The sequence below is a fragment of the Podarcis melisellensis genome, assembly GCF_964234715.1.
Source record: "Podarcis melisellensis genome assembly, chromosome: 2".
In the NCBI taxonomy this organism is placed as follows: domain Eukaryota; kingdom Metazoa; phylum Chordata; class Lepidosauria; order Squamata; family Lacertidae; genus Podarcis; species Podarcis melisellensis.
Window position 1 is genome coordinate 124790502 of NC_138529.1, and position 16623 is coordinate 124807124.

The window sequence follows — 16623 nt, forward strand, 5'->3', positions numbered from 1 at the left end:
GCTTTGGTACATCTGTATTGTAAAGTAATATGTGAAAACCAATAAAAATAATAATAATTAAAAAACATTAAAACAGGAAAATATTTAAATTTATACGTAAATCTCTTTCTTCACTTTGAACCCCCCCTCCCATTTTCATGATGAGACCAACTCTGTATTGTTTCATTGGTAACAGAAGAGGAAAAATGACTATTACTCACTTAATCTAAGCACAACGGCCACAAGAGCTTCAGTCTAGGCATTTGGCTCTGTGATGTTGAATGTTCTCTGTTCTCTCCTGTTTCTCCTTTTTTTGTTTCAGTTGAAAGCAATTCATGCACCCAGAACTCATACACTGACCACTAATGATGAACTACCGTATTTTTCGCACGATTGGACGCACCGGACCATAGGACGCACCTAGTTTTTTGGGGGGGAAATAAAGGAAAAAATTTTTCCCTTTATTTCCCCCCCAAAAGCAGGTCAGGGAAACCGAACCAGGTCGAGGAACAGCGGGATAGTGGCGCTGCGCCTCCCTGCTGTCCCCCGAGCTTGTGGGGCTGGCTGATGTCTGCCTGGCGCGCGGGGCGCTCTGCTTCAGGGCGCCCCACCCGCCAGGCAGCAGGCTGCTATCCGCAGCGTGGGGAGCCCTGTGGGGAACTCCTGCAAGGCTCCCCACGCTGCGGATGTCTGCCTGGCGCGAGGGGCGCTCTGCTTCAGGGCGCCCCACCCGCCAGGCAGCAGGCTGCTATCCGCAGCGTGGGGAGCCCTGTGGGGAACTCCTGCAAGCCTCCCCACGCTGCGGATGTCTGCCTGGCGCGCGGGGCGCTCTGCTTCAGGGCGCCCCACCCGCCAGGCAGCAGGCTGCTATCCGCAGCGTGGGGAGCCCTGTGGGGAACTCCTGCAAGGCTCCCCACGCTGCGGATGTCTGCCTGGCGCGAGGGGCGCTCTGCTTCAGGGCGCCCCACCCGCCAGGCAGCAGGCTGCTATCCGCAGCGTGGGGAGCCCTGTGGGGAACTCCTGCAAGGCTCCCCACGCTGCGGATGTCTGCCTGGCGCGCGGGGCGCTCTGCTTCAGGGCGCCCCACCCGCCAGGCAGCAGGCTGCTATCCGCAGCGTGGGGAGCCCTGTGGGGAACTCCTGCAAGGCTCCCCACGCTGCGGATGTCTGCCTGGCGCGAGGGGCGCTCTGCTTCAGGGCGCCCCACCCGCCAGGCAGCAGGCTGCTATCCGCAGCGTGGGGAGCCCTGTGGGGAACTCCTGCAAGCCTCCCCACGCTGCGGATGTCTGCCTGGCGCGAGGGGCGCTCTGCTTCAGGGCGCCCCACCCGCCAGGCAGCAGGCTGCTATCCGCAGCGTGGGGAGCCCTGTGGGGAACTCCTGCAAGGCTCCCCACTCTGCGGATGTCTGCCTTGCGCGAGGGGCGCTCTGCTTCAGGGCGCCCCACCCGCCAGGCAGCAGGCTGCTATCCGCAGCGTGGGGAGCCCTGTGGGGAACTCCTGCAAGCCTCCCCATGCTGCGGATGTGTTCCCGAAGCGCCTGGAGCTCTGCTTTCAGGGCGCCCGGCGCTCCGGGAAGCAGGCTGCTATGGCTAGCAGAGCGCTAATCCCGAACCTTGGGGCGTGCGGAGCTCAGCGCGCCCCAAGCTTCTGGGCGCCGGCAAGGTCTCCGCTAGCCTAGCGGAGACCTTGCCGGCGCCCAGAAGCTAGGGGCGCGCTGAGCTCGCACGCCCCAAGCTTCGGGATTAGCGCAGCGGTCCGCTAGCCCTGGGAGAGCCGTGCGACATCGCGGGGCTCTCCCAGGGCTAGCGAGACCTTGCCGGCACCCAGAAGCTTGGGGCGCGCTGAGCTCTGCACGCCCCAAGCTTCGGGATTAGCGCAGCGCTTCGCTAGCCCTGGGAGAGCCGTGCGACGTCGCGGGGCTCTCCCAGGGCTAGCGGAGACCTTGCCGGCACCCAGAAGCTTGGGGCGCGCTGAGCTCCGCATGCCCCAAGCTTCGGGATTAGCGCAGTGGTCCGCTAGCCCTGGGATAGCCGCGCGACGTCGCGGGGCTCTCCCAGGGCTAGCGGAGACCTTGCCGGCACCCAGAAGCTTGGGGCGCGCTGAGCTCTGCATGCCCCAAGCTTCGGGATTAGCGCAGTGCTTCGCTAGCCGTGGGAGAGCCGTGCGACGTCGCGGGGCTCTCCCAGGGCTAGCGAGACCTTGCCGGCACCCAGAAGCTTGGGGCGCGCTGAGCTCCGCATGCCCCAAGCTTCGGGATTAGCGCAGTGGTCCGCTAGCCCTGGGATAGCCGCGCGACGTCGCGGGGCTCTCCCAGGGCTAGCGGAGACCCTGCTTGCACCCAGAAGCTTGGGGCGCGCTGCGCTCCGCACGCCCCAGCCTTTGGGATTAATGCTGCGCTCCGCTAGCGGTGGGAGAGCTGGGTCTCCCACGGCTAGCGGATAGCTTCCTGAAGCCTGGAGAGCGAGAGGGGTCGGTGCGCACCGACCCCTCTCACTCTCCAGGCTTCAGCGAAAGCCTGCATTCGCTCCATAGGACGCACACACATTTTCCCTTGCTTTTTAGGAGGGAAAAAGTGCGTCCTATGGTGCGAAAAATACGGTATATGTTATAGATACTCTTGCAAATTTATTCTGCTATGTTTGAGATATACAGCCTCAGCCTACATATTTGTATCATCTATTATTCCTATCTTCCTTGTTTTATAAAGCTAATAAAAGTTATACAAAAAGAGGAGAAAAAGGCAACACACGGAGGCCCCATCTGAGTTCACAGTGCACAGCAGGATCAGGTTCCTTTAAGGAGTCCAGTGCTGTGCGATGGATCAGTGAGTTGTCTGGCATTGGCAGGGCATCCAGATCACAGAACTGGTTTTAGACCTTTTGAGCTGCCAATACATCGCGTTGGGCGGGGAGCTGTGATCTAGTCCTATCTGAAATTGCCTGCAGATGACAAAGGAGCAGGCAGGCAGGCAGGTGGGGGAGCCCGAAAAGGTGCCCCCCTTCCCCATCTCCATCTGCCTGCCTGCCTCCCCCCACCCCCTAGCTGAGGAAGCCCCAATTCCTCTCTGGCTCCTTCCATCCCGGTCCCCATCTCCCCTCCCCTGGGACTCACCAGATCTCTCGGAGGTCCCTGGGAGGGAGCGCTCAGAGGTTGTGGGGAGGGATGCAGGAGACAGCCGGACCAGGTCAACCGTCCATCTTCCCCCTTCCATCCTCGCTAGCTTTTCAGGATCCGTCTCTTTCATCCTTCCTGAGGAGTCAAGGAGCCAAAAGAAGCTGCAGGGTCCTGGGAGAGAGGAAGAAGCAAAGGGAGCCTCAGAGGCCCTGCAGGGATTCTCCTGCCCTAGATATTCTCCTGCCCCTGGAGAAGCACAAATGCAGTGGCCCCTCCCCCACAGAAGCCCCACTTCGAAACATCCCCACTTCGAAGCATTTCCCCTGTTTGCTAATCACCCCACTTCGTAATGTTACCGGAAAAATCCGAGGGCTCCCTTGGACAAAAAGTAAAGACACCAACCAGAGTAAATTGGAGCAAATCAGCAGCCTGTAGGCTTGGCCTTTATTGAACTGTTGCAACAGGGTGTTCCCCTCACTTGCAAGAGAGAGGAAAGACACAGAAGAATAGTGTGCAAGACCTTATAAAAACTTTTGAAAACTTTTCTCCAGACAGATGGAGAAAGAGAAAAAGGGAATTTGACAGGATGTACCTCCACGTCCCTAAGATCTCTGAAGCCTACATGGAAGAAGGCCTGGGCAGCTGAGACCAGCCTCCTCATGGTTGGAAAAGGCAGGACTGGTGGAAGAATATTCCCAGACAGAACAGGAGATACATCTCCTATGGAGAGTTGTGGGTGTGTTAACATTTCAGATGCTGCAGGTGGCGCTATGGGGCTCCCTCAAAATGGAGGAGGTTTGTCCTTCAGAGATCTGTATGGAATTTCAAAACTGATCTCATGATCCAGCAGGGAGCCTTACCAGAGAGGCCACGATCCCACGATTCTCCTCCTTGACTTCCTTCTGCAGAGCTCTCTGGTCAGGATCCAGCAAAGCCCAGTCCTCCTCTGTGAAAGGAACAGCTATGTCTTCAAAGCACACTGGACCCTAAGAGAAAAAGGGAGAAGAAAGATGATATTTTTCCAAACATTGCTCTGTTCTTTTCTGAAACCATTTTGTTATGTATTTAAATGTTGGGTTTTAATCTTTGTGTAAATGGGGGAATTCCACAAAATAATGTTTTATTATCTATATGGCACTCATTTTCAAGTAATTCTTTGCAAGCATTCCAATTTCTCTTCATCTGGTGGGGTGGACCCTCCCCCTGCCCTCAAGCCAACTTCAAGGGGCACCAGGAGGGGGAGGGGAGGGCATGTTGGTTGGTTGGCATCCACCCATCTGTCTTAGGAGACCATGGAAGAGTGTGTCTTTGGGAGTGAGATCCAGTTGTTGGAGGGTAACAGCGCCAGCCGTGGGTGTGGAGACCGACAGGGGAGAGACATAAACAACTACCTGACATTCAGAAGACATCTTAAGGCAGCCCTGCTCAGGGAAGTTTTAAATGTATGACATATTAGTGTCTTTTTCGTTTCTGTGGAAGCCGCCCAGAGTGGCTGGGGAAACCCGGCCAGATGGGCGGGGTACAAATAATAAATAATAATAATAATAAGTTGTTGTTGTTGCATCTGGGACAGAGGAAGTGGTCCAGTTGTGCAGATGCAGACAGGCTTTTCTCCTCCCTGTGCTCCCCCCACGTGGGAATGTTCCCCTCTGGCTGCAGCCTCTGTTCATAAATGTGACTTTTCCCTCCCTCTGAAGGGGGTTTAATTTCCTTGACCCCAAGCCCCCCCCCCTAAGAAGGCAGCACCTGGATCCCAAGGAAGAGCAGAGCTGTATATTTCCTGCAAACTCGCCCCCTCCCTGGCTTGGCAGAGAGGACAAAGGAGGACCCCCTGCTCTCTGACTTGGGGGGGTCTCCCCCCCCCGGCATGATCTGAGAGGGACCCCCACGCCCCCTCCCTGCCCCCCTGGGACCCCCTTCTCCCCATTGCACCCTCAGGGGGCAGAGAGAGGAGACTCACCCGAGTCCAGGAGGGGCACCAAGGAAGCATTTGCAAAGGGGAGAGAAGAAAGCAGGAAAAGAGGGGGGGATCTCCACTCTGCCGTCACTTCCTCTCCTCTCTAGGAATCCCGCTCTGCTCCTCTTAACCCTTGCCGAGCCCAGCCCTCCCTCCCCCCGGAGCCCCCCGGAGCCCCCCTGGGAGCCAGACTCGGCGCCAGGGAGACGGGGCTTCCCCAGGAGTCTCCTCGAGAGCAGGCGCCAGGGAGGAAGAGGAGTCCCAGATCCCCCCAAGGGAGACCCTTCCAACTCTTCCCTCCAGCTCCCCATCTTCCCTGGGGCAGCCCCACTGAATCGGGGAGACGCCTCCTTCCCCGGGACGTGGAGGCTGGCAGGCCCAGCTGGGCTTCTTCCAGGCTCTGGCGGAGTCAGACTTGGGGGGCCCTTTCCCCCCTCAGTCCGCCCCCCACACCCAGGGGGCCCCTCAGCCCTCCTTCTTGGGGGTCTCCCTCCCCTCCCCCCTCTCAGTCCGCCCCCCACACCCAGGGGGCCCCTCAGCCCTCCTCCTTGGGGGTCTCCCTCCACTCCCCCCAGGTCCGCCCCCCACACGCAGGGGGTCCCCTCAGCCCTCCTTCTTGGGGGTCTCCCTCCGCTCCCCCCTCTCAGTCCGCCCCCCACACGCAGGGGGTCCCCTCAGCCCTCCTTCTTGGGGGTCCAATCAACTCCCGCCTGACTCCTCTTCCTCTCCTCCCCACCTTCCCCTCCAAGCTCCCCCCTCAGACCATCCCTCAGAAAAGGCACCTTGCCTTTTCCCGCCAAAAGGGCTGGCTCCGCCCCCGCTGGCTTGGCAGCCAATCAGAATGAGGTTCCAGGAAATTTCTGAGGGACTCAGTCCGCTGACTGGCCTGGCTCTGCTGTCCATCACAGGCCCAACCAAGGGGGGCATCTCTAGAGATCATCTCCGTCTGTCAGTTACCTGTCAATCCATTTTAGGGTTTGAGATCCTTTGAAATAACTGTTCCGGGTGCCAGAGCCCCAAGAGGCCTAAGTTTCATAAACAGTAGTAATAAATGGATGGCGGAAAAGTCTGGGAAGGGGCGAGAGGCCCCTCCCTGCCCCCCTCCAGGCTCCTCTCAGGTTCATCCAGGGTCAAAGGCCTCCTCCATTTTGGGGGGGCCAGGAAGGGAGTGGTCCCTGCAGCTTTGCCTGCTGGAAAGGGGGCGACATGCAAGAGGCCAGCCTGACAGGGTTGTTGTGGAAGGAGGAGCTCCTGGGAGGAAAGGAGGTGCCAGGGAAAGGCCATTCTAGAAGTAAAGAGCCTCCGTCCCTCACTCCTCCTCCAAACGAGAACCAGGGGTGTGTATTGTAGCAGGAACCCCTCCACCCCAATCTTTCAGTTTGTACAAACTTCACTCCCACTCCCACTCACACACTGTCAGGGGTTCAGAAGGAGAGACACAGGAGGGGGAGCAAATGGAGAGTGAGGAGGAAGAGGACGAAGGGGGTGCAGGCAGTGACAGTTACCAGAGTCATGACTCAAGCCTCTCTAGCGAATCGGAGGACTCACAGAAGGGAGCACCGAGGGCCAGAGCGAGGGAGGTTCCAGGGGAGAAACCTCAGGAGGGAGGGGCCAGCGGGGAGTCCTTGAGCAGCAGTTGGAAATCGGGACCAGCTTCCCCACCAGAGAGGAGTGGGGAGGGGGAGTCCCAGGAGTCGGGACCAGTGTTCTTACCACCAGCGGGAGGAGAGGAGTCAGGCTTGGCCACGCCCACATCCGGAAGCGGGGAAACGGTCAGAAGGAAGGTTACCGGTTGGGCGCGCGCGCCAAGTTCAAATGTAAAGGCGAGCGGCACAGCAGGGAGTCCTGACAGGGAGCCAGGTCCTAAAGCCCGCCGGAAGGAAGGAGGGGACTCAGGGGGGTCAGCGTCAGAAGAGTCCAGGAAGGAGGAAACCCCAGGGGGCAGAAGGACCCAGAGAAGGAAGGAGCAGCGTAGGAGGTGGAGCAAAGCGAGAATCTTAAACTGGTGTGGCTTTAGCAGCGAGTCAGAGGGGACGTGATGTTTCTGGGGGTGGGCTTGACCTAGAGGAGGGGAATGGCATAGCCATAACTGGGCAGGGCTCCTGTAGATGTGCTGGGATGGTGAAGGGATTATGGCTGCCCTGTCTCAAACCTTCCCCATTTTGTAGTCCTTCCTTCATGGAGTAAAATAAAAGTGGAACAGAAGTCAAATAAAAGTGGAACAGAAGCGTAGCGTGTGTGTGTCAGGTGCTGCCGCTAGGTCCCAGCTCACAGAGGACCAACGCCCAGTGGATCTTATATACAAAAGTCTTTATTGAAGTTTAGTTTCCATTTCCAAGCTCTGGGCGCGCAGACCCACGTCTTGACGCTAGACCGGCTAAGTCCCCTCTGACTCGCTGCTAAAGCCACACCAGTTTAAGATTCTCACTTTGCTCCACCTCCTACGCTGCTCCTTCCTTCTCTGGGTCCTTCTGCCCCCTGGGGTTTCCTCCTTCCTGGACTCTTCTGACGCTGACCCCCCTGAGTCCCCTCCTTCCTTCCGGCGGGCTTTAGGACCTGGCTCCCTGTCAGGACTCCCTGCTGTGCCGCTCGCCTTTACATTTGAACTTGGCGCGCGCGCCCAACCGGTAACCTTCCTTCTGACCGTTTCCCCGCTTCCGGATGTGGGCGTGGCCAAGCCTGACTCCTCTCCTCCCGCTGGTGGTAAGAACACTGGTCCCGACTCCTGGGACTCCCCCTCCCCACTCCTCTCTGGTGGGGAAGCTGGTCCCGATTTCCAACTGCTGCTCAAGGACTCCCCGCTGGCCCCTCCCTCCTGAGGTTTCTCCCCTGGAACCTCCCTCGCTCTGGCCTTCGGTGCTCCCTTCTATGAGTCCTCCGATTCGCTAGAGAGGCTTGAGTCATGACTCTGGTAACTGTCACTGCCTGCACCCCCTTCGTCCTCTTCCTCCTCACTCTCCATTTGCTCCCCCTCCTGTGTCTCTCCTTCTGAACCCCTGACAGTTGCCCTCATCCAAGATGGCTGCGGGGCCTTCCTCCCGCTCCAAACATAGAAGAACCAGTTGCCCTGACCCAACACGGCCTCTTCTCTTGCCCAAAAGCAGCTGCTCCCCTTCAGGCCGATGTTCCCCTTTCTAGAAATGGGGGCCTCTCTGCTCCCTTCCCTGAGTACTTCCACCATTCAGTGCTTTGGACGCAGCCCCGCTTCCCTGGCGGAAGAGCAGGATTCAGGGCACCAGGAATATCTACCCTTTACGAACTCCAGAGGGGAGCTTCTCAATTTCTTCCTCAGCCTAAACATAATAATAATAATACTGCCATATAACAGTAGATTGTAGGTTGTAGGTGGTGAATTGGAAAGGAGGAAGAAGAAGAGAGACAACAAGAAAAATCCACACAATGGAGAAACCGTATAAATATTCAGAGTGTGGAGAGAACTTTAGTCGGAGCTCCCAGTCCACTTCCCATCAAGGAAAGCTCTTCGTTCACAAGGAGAGCCTCACTTCACATGAAAGAACTAATGGGGGAAGAAATTAGTGCTTGAAACGGGAGGAAAGCTTCCTTCGCAGCTCCATTCTCAATTCCCATGAGATACTTCATACAGGGGAGTGTTTGGAAAAAGCTTCACCTGGAAAACCTGACTCAGTTTCCATTCAATAAATCACAGGAAGGATAATCACAGAATTTCAGAAAATGGTATAAGGCATATGGTATTTCTGGTATCAGGAAACTTGGTGAGGAATTAAGGGGAAAGACAGTGTTGACCCGGAGTAGTTACAAAATTAATGTTCTCTCCCCGAGTGCCACAGACCCTCCTCCAAAGAGAGCTTCTCTGAAGAAAGCACAAGCAGAAATTACTCCATTTTACGTGAATAAGGAAAATGAGGAGGTGGCTAAGAAACAGCGGGAGCCAGATCCTATTACTGACCTTATAGGATCTCTCAGCAGCTCCAAGGATGAGCAGAAAGAGGTTTGGGGCCCAGGCAGCTCAACTGCTAAGTCATCTCTGGCACTGAGACCAGGAGCTCAAGCGACTCAAGGCCAAATTCAGGCTAAACAGGTAGAGGAACTAATCTGAAAGCAAATTTCAAAATTAAAGCAAGTATAAAAGACTGCTACTCCCAAACTTCTGGGACAAAAGAGGGAGTATCAGCCTTTGGTGGCTTGTAGTACTAACAGAGGACATGGAACGCTTAAAATCCTTTTTGGCTGACTGTAATAAAATTCTTACCATCCTGATAGGTACTTAAAACAAAATAAAAAAATTCCTTCCAGTAGCACCTTAAAGACCAACTAAGTTAGTTCTAGGTATGAGCTTTCGTGTGCATGCACACTTCTTCAGATACACTGAAACAGAAGTCACCAGACCTTTCTATATAGTGAGAAGGTGGGGAGGGGTATCACAGCTATCTGCCAATCACCCATTCCCACCACCCTTCTGAGCAATACCCCTCCCCACCTTCTCACTATATAGAAAGGTCTGGTGACTTCTGTTTCAGTGTATCTGAAGAAGTGTGCCTGCACACGAAAGCTCATACCAAGAACTAACTTAGTTGGTCTTTAAGGTGCTACTGGAAGGAATTTTTTTATTTTGTTTTGACTATGGCAGACCAAACGGCTACCTATCTGTAACTGATAGGTACTTGTAAAACCTTCTGAATAAAATCAAGCAGAGTCTGTGGCACCAGGTAATACAACAATATCTCTTTCCCTACCATTAAAAATAGATCAATAAGGGAGGTTTGATTCGTCCACATGGCAAAAGGAGGTCTAAAAGTACAAAGAAGAGCAAAAATGTTAAAAATTTTAAAAATAGTGCAATATTAAAAAGTTGACTTGAAAATACTTTTTAACTTACTTAAGAGTAGCTCATGCTCTGGGTCCAGACAGAACACTAATTCGTTCTCAGATGTCCGTTCTTAACCTGAAACTGTTCTTAACCTGAAGCGCCACTTTAGCTAATGGGGCCTCCTGCTGCTGCCGCCGCACCACCAGAGCACGATTTCTGTTCTCATCCTGAAGCAAAGTTCTTAACCAGAGGTACTATTTCTAGGTTAGCGGAGTCTGTAAGCTGAAGCGTATGTAACTGAAGCGTATGTAACCCGAGGTACCACTGTACTGGAATTTGCACACCAGATCCTTATATCAATATGAAACAATATGCAAGGTTATCAAATGCTCTGCTGTCCTGTCAGAAGCCAAAACCAAACCAACTAGGGAGAGAGTTTTCATAAACAATAATTGGAAATGGGTGCTGTCTCAAAAGAAGCTACTTCTCTCAAGCTACCCTAAGACTTTGGAAATCTTGGCACCAGAGGAGCGTTAAGTTTGTGAATATGGTGTCTAAGCACAGAGAATATCTATGGAGGAGTGGTGTATTATTAGTCTCAAGATTATTCCAAAATGTGGCATCACCAGCTCCTCTGCTTCCACATTCAGCAACACCTCCAAAAAGTCCACAATTCAAGGCAGACTACTGTCCTTTAGTTGACATATACTCTGTAGGTGACAATCCTGACTAGCCAGCTGACCTGGACCCCAAGGAACCCCCTAACTCAGACAGCCCTGGGTCCTTGCACTTGAGGAATCTAGGGAAGGACCTACTTGACAGAACTGAAAAGAATTGATTGCATGTCTTCTGTGCTCTGCCACAAGACGCCCAGAATGAAATATTCTCCAGATTTGACCTCTGATGTTCCTGCCTAATGAGTTTGAAGAAGGAACACAAGGGCTCATGCAAGCAGAACTTGACCCTTTGTGCTCCAGATCCAGCCCACCAGATATTCCAGCATGAGTTGAATTTATGGGCTGAAAAGCCACCTCCCCCCACTAGCAGGTTAATGAACCCTCTTTCCTACCAATTGGAGATGAAAGGCTTCCCCAAAGATTTGGTCCCCATGCAAGAGGCAAATATGGCCAAAACATCTGCCTGGCTTGCGATGAGAGAGCTCAAAGAACGTCAACAGGACTCTCCATCGAAAGCACCAAGCATGGGGCCACTTACATGTATTAGCTACTCGTCTGTTTTCTGCCCATGCTCTGATGTTGCAGTTTTCAGGCTTAGGGACAGGATGGTAACTCGATTTGGCACCAAGTTCTGTCCATAAGCCCCAATGAGTTCAATGGGATCTACTCTCAGGTCACTACTGGACAGACCATGCCAGCCTTACAAAGTGGGGTGAGGAGCAAAGAGCTGAAATTGGAATCCCTGGAATTGTTTAGAAATGGGGCTTCTGTGGGGGAGGGGCTGCCCCATTTGGGCTTCTCCCGGGGCAGGAGAATATCTAGGGCAGGAGAATCCCTGCAGGGCCTCTGAGGCTTCCTTTGCTTCTTCCTCTCTCCCAGGACCCTGCAGCTTCTTTTGGCTCCTTGACTCCTCAGGAAGGATGAAAGAGACGGATCCTGCAAAGCTAGCAAGGATGGAAGGGGGAAGATGGACACATGACCTGGTCCGGCTGTCTCCTGCATCCCTCCCCACAACCTCTGAGCGCTCCCTCCCAGGGACCTCCGAGAGATCTGGTGAGTCCCAGGGGAGGGGAGATGGGGACCGGGATGGAAGGAGCCAGAGAGGAATTGGGGCTTCCTCAGCTAGGGGGTGGGGGGAGGCAGGCAGGCAGATGGAGATGGGGAAGGGGGGCACCTTTTCGGGCTCCCCCACCTGCCTGCCTGCCTGCTCCTTTGTCATCTGCAGGCAATTTCAGATAGGACTAGATCACAGCTCCCCGCCCAACGCGATGTATTGGCAGCTCAAAAGGTCTAAAACCAGTTCTGTGATCTGGATGCCCTGCCAATGTCAGACAACTCACTGATCCATCGCGCAGCCCTGGACTCCTTAAAGGAACCTGATCCTGCTGTGCACTGTGAACTCGGATGGGGCCTCCGTGTGTTGCCTTTTTCTCCTCTTTTTGTATAACTTTTATTAGCTTTATAAAACTGAAGGGGGTTTATTTTCTTGACTCAAAGCCCCCCCCCAAATGAAGGCAGCATCTGGATCCCAAGGAAGAGCAGAGCTGCACACCTCCTGCGATCTCCCCCCCTCCCTGGCTTGGCAGAGGGGACAAGGGAGGACCCCCTGCTCACCGACTTGGGGGTCTCCCCCATCAGGCATGATCTGAACAGGGACCCCCATGCCCCATCCCTGCACCCCGGGTAGTGGCATAACAAGGTCAGGGGGTACCTGGTGTGGAAACGTTTTTGTCACTTCCCCAATATTGACTTATTCTTTTTTTTGCCTACAAAAATGTTTTGACTTTATTTCATATTTTCTTACAAAGGATTGTGGATTCTGGGCCTCCGATAACAAGTAGGCCACTGTGGAAAGTTACTTAAATCTACAGGATGCATTGTGTTTTGGCTTGTGTTATTTTATTTATATTTATTATTTATTTCATAAAATTTATTTTAAACAACCTGCAAAGCTGTTTACCAATACAAAAACAACAACAACACCACAGCAGTAAAATCAATAAAAAATAACAAGCCTACTTTAAAACACAGAAAAGCTAAAATATGAAAAGAGATTAAAATTACTTCAGCTTCCTAAGCATCTGGCTATGCTTGCCTAAACAAGAATGCTTTTAGCAGGTGCCAGAAAAGTGTCTAGAAGAGGCATGTGCTTTATTGCAAGAGGCGGGGAGTTCCAAAGGGCAGGTGCTGCCACACTAAACCATGCAGTGCTGGAAAGGGGGGTGAAAGGCAAGTGGCCAGCCTGGCAGGGTTGTTGTGGAAGGAGGAGCTCCTGGGAGGAAAGGAGGTGCCAGGGAAATGCCATTCTAGAAGTAAAGAGCCTCCGTCTCTCACTCCTCCTCCAAACGAGAGCCAGGGGTGTGTGTGTGAGTGTAAACAAATAGAGTGAGGGGGAAAAGTATTTGATCCCCTGCTAAATTTGGGTTTTTGCCCTCTGACGAAGAAATGCCTAGTCCACAATATTAATGGTAGGTTTATTGTAGCTGTGAGAGACAGAATAACAACAGAGAAACCCAGAAGACAAAAGTCAAAGATTGATGAGATTATTTTTTGGGGGGGGGTTCTTGTTCCTACTTTTCTCTCTTTTATTTATTCCCAATATCATCCCGATCTTAATCCTTTATCTTATCTTGACAGCCACTGGCATGCAACTTTCATCATATTTAACAGATCTATATGTAAATTAACATGCATGATGAATATTGTGCTCTTCTTCTTGTTGTCCCTCAATTGTTTTCGGTGCAGTCCCTCCTCAGAAGGCCCTATTTCATTCCACCGTCTTACCTTCCAGGACTCTGGGCTGTCTTCCAGCTTTCCTTTGTTTAGTTAAAATTAAGACACATGTAATGTATTTTAGGGGACGCAGGTGGCGCTGTGGGTTAAAGCCTCAGCGCCTAGGACTTGCCGATTGAAAGGTCGGCGGTTCGAATCCCTGCGGCGGGGTGCGCTCCCGCTGCTCGGTCCCAGCGCCTGCCAACCTAGCAGTTCGAAAGCACCTCTGGGTGCAAATAGATAAATAGGGACCACTTATCAGCGGGAAGGTAAACGGAGTTTCCGTGTGCGGCTCTGGCTCGCCAGATGCAGCTTTGTCACGCTGGCCACGTGACCCGGAAGTGTCTCCGGACAGCGCTGGCCCCTGGCCTCTTGAGTGAGATGGGCACACAACCCCAGAGTCTGTCTAGACTGGCCCGTACGGGCAGGGGTACCTTTACCTTTACTAATGTATTTTAACTGACTGATCTTTTCCCAAACCGACTTCCGGTCAGCGCCAGCGATTAATGGCGGACTTGCCTCGGAGCTCCGGGGGAAGTCTGCTCCGCGGGTTCGGGTCCTGCCGCTATGGCGAAGCAGGGACCATTAAAAATCACAGGAGCACAATCCTGTGAACAAGAAGATCCAGTGGGCACCCCTAAACCGCAAAGGAGCCTTTTTAAAGGCCTCGGAGCGGTGGTGGGTGAGCGGCGCGGTGCTGAGGGTCAGCTACAGCCTGTGGAGTGAAGCCGCACCGCCATGATCGGAGAGCGCTGATTTCTTCTAAAAGAATTCGGACTTAAAGTAACTACTCGTGAGTAGGAATAAATAGACTGAATTTGGGAAAAAGCTGTAAGAATTTGGGAACTAACACGGGAAAGGTACAAAAAGGAAGTCTGCCTTTCCGAGCTGCAGATGTTTAAAACTATAAAGACCTGGTCATTCTATTGAAGAAAAATAAGATATTCTTCAGGTGGGAATATCCACAAGGCCTATCTTTTAAGTTCAAAGGAAGGAAGATAAGAATAAGATCATTGAGTGATAAAGACAAGTTTTTGAGAGACCACAAAGAAGACCTTCAAAAGGAGGTGGAATCCGGAGGGGAACTGAACTGGTAATACCAGGAAAAGGATCATTGGACATATCTAACTTATCATTTGGGTTGTCACCACCGACAGAGGAAGAACAACGACTTGGAGCAGTTGGAGGAAGTAAATAGTCTCAACATGGCTCTGCAACTTCTAAGCTGGAACTGCAATGGTCTGAACATGCCTCGAAAGAGGAAATCGGTTTTTCATATATTGAAGAAAGAACAATTGGACTTGATTTGCTTACAAGCAACACGTTACAAGGCTGCACAGGAAATTATTAGTGAATAAAAGACTGGAATAAGAATTCATCTCATCTGAGTCAAAAAAAGAGGGGAAGTAATATATGCAAAAGAAAAATTGGTACCAAAATTTGTGTTTAAAGATGAACAAGGAAGATTTTTGGCAATTGAAATTCAAGCCCAAGGAGAGAAATTTTTGATTGTTGGAGTTTATGCACCTAATGAGGGGAAGTCGGAATTCTTTAAGAAGTTGCATGAGATTTTGTTAGACTATTTGGATTATAACTTGATAATGATGGGGGACATGAATGAAGTGGTTTCAACGAACATGGATAAAGCACAAAGACAAATACTTACCAAGGATGGAAAACTACCAAAAAACTTTTTTGAAATGACTGACAATATGGACATACCGTATTTTTCGCACCATAGGGCGCACCGGACCATAGGGCGCACCCAGTTTTTTGGGGGGGAAATAAAGGGGAAAAAATATTTCCCCCCCAGGTGCGGGGCTGGGGCGGGGGAAGCTAGAGCTTCCCCCGACCCCAGCCCTCAAACAGGCAGCTCTCCGCAAGCAGCGGGAGCGCTCCCGCTGCTTGCGGAGAGGTCCGCGAAGCCTGGACGCGCTGAGCTCAGCGCGCCCAGGCTTCGGCATGCAGGCACCTCTCCGCAAGCAGCGGGAACGCTCCCGCTGCTTGCGGAGAGGTCCGCGAAGCCTGGACGCGCTGAGCTCAGCGCGCCCAGGCTTCGGCATGCAGGCACCTCTCCGCAAGCAGCGGGAGCCCAGCGCTGGGCTCCTGCTGCTTGCGGAGAGGTGTGCGAAGCCTGGAGAGCATGAGGGGTTGGTGCGCACCGACCCCTCTCACTCTCCAGGCTTCAGCGAAAGCCTGCATTCGCACCATAGGACGCACACACATTTCCCCTTCATTTTTGGAGGGGAAAAAGTGCGTCCTATGGTGCGAAAAATACGGTAATTGACATATGGAGAACAAAGAATCCTCTTGAAAGAGAGGGAACCTTCTTTTCTGAATCTAAAATGACATGGACCAGAATCGACCAAATTTGGGTTACTAGAGGAATGGCATCAAAGATAAAAAAGGTGGAAATCTGCCCAAAAACTTGCTCTGACCATAATCCAGTAAAAATGGAGATGAAACTATGGCACCTTCAGATGGAGGATGAATGACACCTTGTTTAGAGATGAAGAAGTTTATAAAAAGGCCCAAAAAACTTTGAGAGACTATTTTGAAATAAATATGAATACTAATGTTGAAAAAAGAGTAATTTGGGACGCAAGTAAAGCCGTTATGAGAGGATTTTTGATACAACAAAATGCAATTAAAAAGAGAACTCAAAATGAGAAAAAAGACAAGATTTTGGAGAAGATAAAAGATGGGTAAAGGAAATTAAGATCCAAACCAAAGTCCCAAGAGATCTTGAGAGAAATCAAGCTTTATCAAACACAATATATGGAACTGATGAATCAGGAAATAGAATGGAAAATTAAACAAATGAGACAAAAGACATTTGAATCAGTGGATAAATGTGGTAAACTTCTGGCTTGGCAAATGAGGAAAAGACTAAAACTTAATACGGTTACAAGCCTAGAGGTGGGAGGAAAGAGTATTTGTGAATGGTTTCAGAACTCACAGGGTTAAAGAGTTCTGTGTGACGTCTCTCAATTCCTGAGGCGTGACTAGAGGGAGGAGGGAGTGGTCTGACTCCACTGCCTGTTTGTCTTTTTCTCCGAAGGGAAAGCAGCCATGAACGCTAGCTGTCCAGGGAAAGTCTGAAGTGCTGTATTGTTTTACTGCTTGAATAAACACTGTTAAATAAACACACTAATGCCTGGGTGTGTTTGAATCTTCTAAGCAACAGCTCCGCTGTGTTTACTCTGCAATTCGTGGCGAACGAGGGATCGGAGCAGCAGGAGGCACAGCTAGAGGGAAATGTGCCGGGCTGGAGATCGCTTAAAGCTACGGCTAATTGGAGTCGTAAACCAATTAGCTACGCCACGACTAATAGTA

General features: G+C 52.1%; 2 protein-coding genes across 21 annotated transcripts in view; one reads left to right on the top strand and one right to left on the bottom strand.

The window, feature by feature from the left end:
• LOC309364438 (uncharacterized protein) overlaps positions 1-16623 on the top strand; it is a 218263-nt gene that overhangs the window by 101866 nt on the left and 99774 nt on the right. For 9 of the 13 annotated variants that reach the window (XM_081901720.1, XM_081901718.1, XM_081901724.1 and 6 more), the window contains one exon: positions 11395-11568. The exons of 2 other annotated variants lie outside the window; for them this stretch is intronic. In XM_081901720.1, the coding sequence (XP_081757846.1) occupies positions 11436-11568 (133 nt within the window). In that variant the 5' untranslated portion in view covers positions 11395-11435. Of the gene's footprint in view, positions 1-9024; positions 9110-9166; positions 9292-9688; positions 11056-11394; positions 11569-16623 lie in introns of those variants that run through there. 2 more of the 13 variants (XM_081901727.1, XM_081901728.1) reach the window with 2 other exon arrangements.
• LOC309364575 (uncharacterized protein) overlaps positions 1-16623 on the bottom strand; it is a 132305-nt gene that overhangs the window by 46719 nt on the left and 68963 nt on the right. For 2 of the 8 annotated variants that reach the window (XR_014165858.1, XM_081902180.1), the window contains exons 1-3: positions 5053-5203; positions 3953-4078; positions 3090-3263 (exon numbers count right to left, since the gene is read on the bottom strand). Coding sequence is in view for 6 of the 8 variants with exons in the window: in XM_081902180.1 (XP_081758306.1) it covers positions 3090-3222 (133 nt within the window). In the remaining 2 variants the exon portion in view is untranslated. Of the gene's footprint in view, positions 1-3089; positions 3264-3952; positions 4079-5052; positions 5206-6006; positions 6410-8977; positions 9115-16623 lie in introns of those variants that run through there. The other 6 variants (XM_081902179.1, XM_081902178.1, XR_014165857.1 and 3 more) reach the window with 5 other exon arrangements.